We start from the raw sequence: 6,250 nt of genomic DNA on the forward strand, positions 1-6,250 counted from the left end.
ATACCGTCGGCGATTGGTGGACTCTTGCTGCACTACGTGCTTGTCTTCCCATCCGACTACCAGGTGAACCTCACAACACGGCAAGAGCGGTTGGAATACCTCCAGGAGAAGTTCCGCGACATACCAGACTTGGCTGTGCATCTCCGCATGGTGATGACATTTACGCTTCAGGCGCTATACCTAATTAATGCGTACAAAGTCAGCGACAAGGGGACGGTGGTCCCACAACACCTGCTCGAGGACAACACGGTGGAGTGCACCATTCAACTTCTGTGGGAGAAGTGGTACGATCACATCGATGACGACCCGCCGCAGGACATTCACGGTCTCTACGGGGACTCGATGATTGGGATGGAGCGGGGCCCGGCAGGGGGCTGAGAGGACGACGACCGTCAGCGTTACGACGCACTTGGAGCGCCGACGGAATAAAACCAACAAACGAACAGGAGAAAAACAAAAAAACAAAAAAAAAACAAAACAAAAAACAAAAAAACAAAAAAACTACAACAACGGAACAAAAACAAAAGCAAAAACAAAAACAAGAACAAAAAAAAAAAAAAAAAAGAAGACCCCCTTCCTCCTTTCCTTCCCCTCCCCACAACAAAAAAGAGAAAAAAAAAGAGTTGGGGGGGAGAAGGAGGAGCAGACAAGAAGCCACCAACACCACAAAAAGCGTGAGATGCGTGCTGAGGGACGGTGCGTGTGTGTGTGTGGAGGAAGAGAGAATCGAAACAAATCGCGTGGGGCGGAGGCGAATGTGCGGTGCAAACAGCGGGGGCCTGCGGGGGACATATTCCAACATGCAAAAAAAAAAAAAAAGAAAAGAAAAGAAAAGAAACAAAGAAGGGAAGGAAGTGAGGGGAAAGGAGGAAGAGGAGGGGATGTCAACTGAGAGGGGTAGGGGGAAAATCAAGCAAAACAAAAAAAAAACAAAAAGATGAGATGTGAGAGGAATACTCGAGAGGGTTAGGGGAGGAGGGGAGGAGGGGAGGAGGGGAGGAGGGAAATGCATTCACCAGAAGGAACAACGGTGCTGCCTGTGACGGCCATTGATAAGAGCTTCACACACGTGTACATGACGGTGTGTGTGTGTGTGTGTGTGTGTGCATGCATGGGTACTTATGCAGTTACAATTACACCTATTAAATACATATTTTTTTTCCCTTCCCTCCCCGGTACAATTGCACATTTATTATTAAATACATGAACTGCGCTTGCCTGTGTGTTGTGTGTCTGTTCCGCGCGTAAGATGGGGACACTTTTGGACAAACCAGCAGGGAAGAAAAGTACATCACACACAGAGACACGCATTTTATGCATTTATAATTTTTATATGAGGATAATAAAAATAAACTTAAAAACAAAAAAAAAACAAACAAACAAACAAACAAACAAAAAGCAACAAAACCAAAGGAAAAGAAATAAAGAAGGGAAGAAAAGAAGTAGAAGAAGAAAAAAAAAAAAAAAAAAAAAGAGAAAAACGACTGAGAGGGGGGAAGGGTGTAGGGAGGGGTAGAAAACAAGAACAAGGGAAGAGTTGAGGGGTAGCAACAACAGCCACACAATAATGTTCATTGCAGTAGAAATAGTATTTTAGCAGAATTAGTACGGATGGAAGGCGGAGGGATTATAAATTCATGACGGGTGTATTGCGTGTAATGTATTAACTTTTTATGTATGGACATTTGTCTCTCTCTTTTTTTTTTTTTTTTTTTTTTTTTTTTTACTGTTGGATGCTACCCCTTTTCCCACCTCCCCCCCCCCCCCCCCCCCTACAGACACACAGACACCCTTTTCCCTTTTTTTTTTTTTTTTCAGTCTCTCTTTTTTCTGTTTCCGTTTGTGTGCGACTAATGTACCCATTGCACCCATAATTCACACTGTAGGCACCCGTTGTTGTGTATGGCGTGCATGCATGCATGTATGTTGATGGTGGTGGTGGTAGGCTCCTGCAGGAATACACGAATTGCATGAGAGAAGAAGAGAAGAACCCTCTTTTCCCCCCTCTTTCCTCACACACACACACACACGCACAAACAAAAAAGAAAAGAAAATAAAAAGAGCGAAAGCAGGAGAAAAAAAAAAAAAAAAAGAAGTAACAAACAAACAAAGACCAGAAGGAACCATTACATACACACAAACGAGGAAAAGAGAAGAAAGGGGGTTGTAGGAGGGTGGAGAATAAAAGAGGGAACAAAAACAACAAAAAAAACAAAAAAAATTAAAAAAAAAAAATGAAAGGGAAGAGGGGGCGTGTGTGTGTGTGTGTGCGTGTATTTGAGATGTGTGAAGAATTAAATAATCTTTATATATATATATATAAAACAAAAACAAAATGAAATGAAATGAAAGGGGATTTTTCTTATTTACCAACCCATCGATATATATATATATTTGTCTTTACGTCAGTATCCCTCCCTCCCTCCCTCCCGCAGTTCCATACACCCATCCACCTATGCCCATGCAGACAGCCACAGACGTACACACAAGCATGCATGCTTAAGGTGCATATATATATATATATATATATGTGTGCAAGTATATGTACGGGTGGGTGGTTTTTTTTTTTTTTTTTGTGTGTGTGTGTCGACGCATGTAAATAACTGTGCGGGGGAGAAGGGGGCGGGAGGCTTCGGCGCCACTGACTGTCGTTCCGTAAGGGGGAAAACAAAAACCAAAAACCAAAAAAAAATAACAAAAAATAAGGCACACACACGCACGAGGAAAAGAAGAAAAAAAAACCAAAAAAAAAAAAATTTAAAATTAAAATTCAAAGAAAACTTCACTCCCCTCCTTCTCCTTCCCCCCCCCCCCCCAAAAAAAAAAAAAATAATCCACGAAAAGACAGCAGGGGGGAGCCGAGGAGGAGGAGAACAAAAAGCAAAGAAACAAGAAAAAAAAAGGGGGGCTGACAAAAAGAAGGAAGAGGAAAAAAAGAGGGGGAGGGGAGGAGCGAAAAAACAAACAAACGAAAAACCAAAAATTGCACCGACGAACGAAAGAAAATCAACAACAACAACAACAAAAATCAAACAAACAAACAAATGGAAGGGAGAAAAAAAAAGGGGAAGGAGAAAAACAAAATAAAACAAAACAAAATAATAATGATGGAAAAAAAAAAAAAAGAGAGGGCTTTTTTTTTGTCTCTGTGTTTCTGGGGGAAAAACCAAAGAAAAGAAAAGAAAGAGGGAGAGAAAGAGAGAGAAAGAAAGAGGCGTTTAAACGTGTGCATGTCTGCGTGCGTGTGTGTTTGTGCGGTGCGGTGCGGGTGCTCACATGCACACACAGACATGCACACAGACAGACACGTATATATATATATATATATATGGACGTATTTGCGTGTAGACAAATGTTTTTTTTTTTTTTTGCCTTTTTGGCACTAAAAAAGCCTTTCTTATACTCTTGCGGCCGCGCACAGTTTGTGTGTGAGAGGAAACAACCACAACGACAAAAAAACAACAACAAAAAAGGAGTGTGTGTGTGTGTGTATATGGGACGGATGCAACAGTCATTACATGGAGAAGGAAGCGGTAAAACACACACACACAAAGAAAACGAAAGGATTAGAAAAAAGAGAGACAACAAAAAAAAAAAAAAAGAGAGGGAGAGAGAGAGAGATTGAGGGAAAAAACAGAAATAACACACACGCAGGCGAGGGGAAGAGGAGGTGGAGGAAGATATGTTTTTTTTTGTGTGTTTGTTTGCGGAAAAGCCAACAACACGGAATGGGGTGATATTCAACGGAACAACCCAGCAGGCAGGCAGACGGAGACAACAGAACTCTGACGGAGAGAGGACCGCTGGGAGGGGCTGCACAAAAGGGGGGATGAGGAGGGAAGAGAAGGCGATATCCAAAGACGTGAGGACGGAGAAAAAAAAAAAATAAAATAAGAGGAGGAGGAGTGGAGGGGCTGGGGGGTTAACGGGGAGGCAACATTGGAAAAAACAAACAACAACAAGAACCGAATGAAACTTCCTCCCTCTTTGCCTTCCCAAGCGACGGTAGCGAGGCAGAAAAAAAAAAAGGAAAAGGAGAAAATAAACCGGAGGTGGGACTTGTGTGACGAACATGTATGGCGTGGTTGGGTCGAGATGAGACGCGCGCACAAGGGAGACGACAAGGCAGAAGAGAATAACAGGCGAACTTAACGAGCGAATAGGAGAGTGGGGGAGGAAATGAGGAAAGAGGGGGGAAGGGTCTGCATGTGCAAATGGGCGTGCATGTCTGAATGGAAATGACAGGGCAGAGGAGGGGGAGGGGGAGGTGTTCCTTTTTTTTTTTTTTTTTTTTTTTCATGTGTGTGTGGGATGTGTTTGCACGTTATAATTTGTGGGCACAAATAACGTGATGGGAGAGGGTTGGCATGTGTGTTTCCGCACGCATGAATTTATCCATTTCTCATTTTCTTTTTTTTTCTTTTTTTTTATGATTGCACTGCAAATTACTGTTTGCGTCGAATTCTTCAGCTTTTTTTTTTAGATCGACGGAGGGACATACACACGCCTTTTGATGTCTTTTTCATCTTCCTTTTTTTTTTTTTGATTTTGATTTTTTTATAATTTCCCCTTTTTTTTAACCCCTCTGCAACCTCCTACACCCCACACACAATCCCCCACCGTGCTGCTGCTGCTGCTGCCTCCTTTACAGAGCACGACACCACAACACAACACAAACGAACAGCAGCCGGAAGGAAAAGAGGCAAACAAACAAACAAAAAAAACAACAACAACACTTCAGTTGCACTTCCGTTTGGCTTTCATTTTTTATTTCATTTGTATTTTTTTTTTTAAACTGTTCCTCTTTTTTTTTTTTTTTTTGTTTGCCGCTTTTCCTTCCGGCTGCTTCTGCTGTTTGTTTGTTTGTTTGTTTGTTCCCTTCCTCCTTCTCCTCCACTTCTCTCACTCTCTCTTTCTCTCTCACTCTTTTTTTTTTTTTTTTTCTTCTTCATGCTTCCTGCAGTCATTAACGATGTTTATTTACACTTCTTCTTGTTTGTTTGTCTGTGATTGCAGTGCCTCCGGAGGCTTTTTTTTTTTTCTCCCATTTTTTTCTCTTTGGCCGGCTGTCTGTGTTTTGTGGGCGGGTGGCTGGTGATGGTTGACTTTGAGCCGCTCCGCCACTTCTCCTCCTCCCCCTTTTCTTCTCTTTTCTTCTCTTTTCTCCACATGTAAAATTGTCGTTGCCGCGATCTAAACACATGTTGACTGCGCTGCTCCCTCAATTTTTTTTTTTTTTTTTTGGGTTTGTTTGGGGGAGTGGGTCGTTGTTTGTTTGTTTTTGGGGGTTTTTTCTGTTTTGTTGTTGTCTCTTCACACCGCCCCTTTTCTCCTTTTTTTTTTTTTTTCCGCCCGACGTTGAGGGAAAAAAAAAAAAAAAATGGTAATAAAATAATAAAAAAAAAAAAGAAACGAAAACAACAACAAAAAAAAAAAAAAAAGAAAAGAAAAGAACGAAGAAGAAGAGAAGAAAAGGAAAAAAAAAAAAAGTGTTATTTTTTATGGTGCATTTTGACTTTTTTTTTTTCTTCTCTCACTCTTTCTTTCTTTCTTTCCTTATCCAACGCTTGTCGATGCATTAGCCACCACCCCTCTTTTTTCCATTTTTTTTTTTTTTACTCATTTTTCCCGCTTTCCCCTCCTCTTCTTTCGTTCCCTGCACGCATGTGTGTGGCTTTCTCTTTCTCTCTCTCTCTGTCTTTATATATCTCTCTCTTTATTTATTTCCGTGGTCCTTGCGGGATTGCGCGGTCTTTCATTTAAAATATACCCCTTTTTGTGTTTCTTTTTTTCCTTTTTTTTTTTTTTTTTTTTTTTTTTTGCATGGGAACAGGCTTGACGCGCGTCAGCTTTTCTCCTCAGCCCACTCTCCACGTGGAATTGTTCGGCGACGCATGCGCACAGGAGTGCTGCCGGCAAATGGGTGGACGGAGAGGGGATTAGTGTCTGCGCAGCAAAAAAAAAAAAAAAAAAAAAGGGCGGACCCTTTTTTTAAAGGATGGAGGCCTGCATCCGGCGGCGGACGGAGCTCATCTGAGTGGCGTACATGAGCAGTCATTGTGAGGTGTTGATTTGGGCGACGACAAGGGCATTTGAGGCAGCGGCAGATGGTTGTGGTGATGACTGTTGTTGCTGCGCGATTTACGAAATGGATGGTGAGGAGGAAGAGGAGGAGGAGAGGTGCGGAGCATGTCAGTTCCGATACGTACATAGCGTGCATCCGCGTACATGTTTCCTTTTTTTTTTTTTT

At 42.0% G+C, this 6,250-nt stretch overlaps 1 protein-coding gene across 1 annotated transcript, besides 37 other annotated features; it reads left to right on the forward strand.

Moving 5' to 3' along the window:
* Tc00.1047053504133.45 (hypothetical protein, conserved) lies at positions 1 to 378 on the forward strand (the record flags this gene model as incomplete). The annotated part of the gene is made up of 1 exon (XM_801842.1): positions 1 to 378. A coding segment is annotated over one exon (378 nt), but the record flags the coding sequence as incomplete, so codon positions are not given.
* Positions 1 to 4,360: a sequence feature (heterozygous, Esmeraldo-like haplotype).
* Positions 458 to 563: a sequence feature (T-rich).
* Positions 806 to 838: a microsatellite.
* Positions 1,082 to 1,106: a microsatellite.
* Positions 1,357 to 1,481: a sequence feature (T-rich).
* Positions 1,697 to 1,725: a microsatellite.
* Positions 1,748 to 1,773: a microsatellite.
* Positions 2,014 to 2,039: a microsatellite.
* Positions 2,035 to 2,095: a sequence feature (T-rich).
* Positions 2,196 to 2,235: a microsatellite.
* Positions 2,252 to 2,289: a microsatellite.
* Positions 2,293 to 2,325: a sequence feature (AT_rich).
* Positions 2,412 to 2,431: a microsatellite.
* Positions 2,509 to 2,530: a microsatellite.
* Positions 2,725 to 2,756: a microsatellite.
* Positions 2,847 to 3,063: a sequence feature (T-rich).
* Positions 3,076 to 3,102: a microsatellite.
* Positions 3,181 to 3,214: a microsatellite.
* Positions 3,310 to 3,330: a microsatellite.
* Positions 3,551 to 3,640: a sequence feature (T-rich).
* Positions 4,275 to 4,297: a microsatellite.
* Positions 4,361 to 4,552: a sequence feature (haploid, non-Esmeraldo-like haplotype).
* Positions 4,517 to 4,578: a sequence feature (A-rich).
* Positions 4,553 to 5,215: a sequence feature (haploid, Esmeraldo-like haplotype).
* Positions 4,759 to 4,825: a sequence feature (A-rich).
* Positions 4,799 to 4,852: a sequence feature (GA-rich).
* Positions 4,853 to 4,876: a microsatellite.
* Positions 4,877 to 4,950: a sequence feature (GA-rich).
* Positions 5,139 to 5,165: a microsatellite.
* Positions 5,216 to 5,315: a sequence feature (areas merged during assembly that could not be assigned to a particular haplotype. This can correspond to areas where the two haplotypes were merged or to regions with more than two copies in the genome that were merged during assembly.).
* Positions 5,316 to 6,250: part of a sequence feature (heterozygous, Esmeraldo-like haplotype) that runs on past the window's edge.
* Positions 5,366 to 5,489: a sequence feature (T-rich).
* Positions 5,516 to 5,558: a sequence feature (GA-rich).
* Positions 5,675 to 5,716: a sequence feature (GA-rich).
* Positions 5,774 to 5,821: a microsatellite.
* Positions 5,956 to 5,976: a microsatellite.
* Positions 6,229 to 6,250: part of a sequence feature (A-rich) that runs on past the window's edge.

The sequence above is a fragment of the Trypanosoma cruzi genome, genomic scaffold, assembly GCF_000209065.1.
Source record: "Trypanosoma cruzi strain CL Brener 1047053517189 genomic scaffold, whole genome shotgun sequence".
Classification (NCBI taxonomy): domain Eukaryota; phylum Euglenozoa; class Kinetoplastea; order Trypanosomatida; family Trypanosomatidae; genus Trypanosoma; species Trypanosoma cruzi.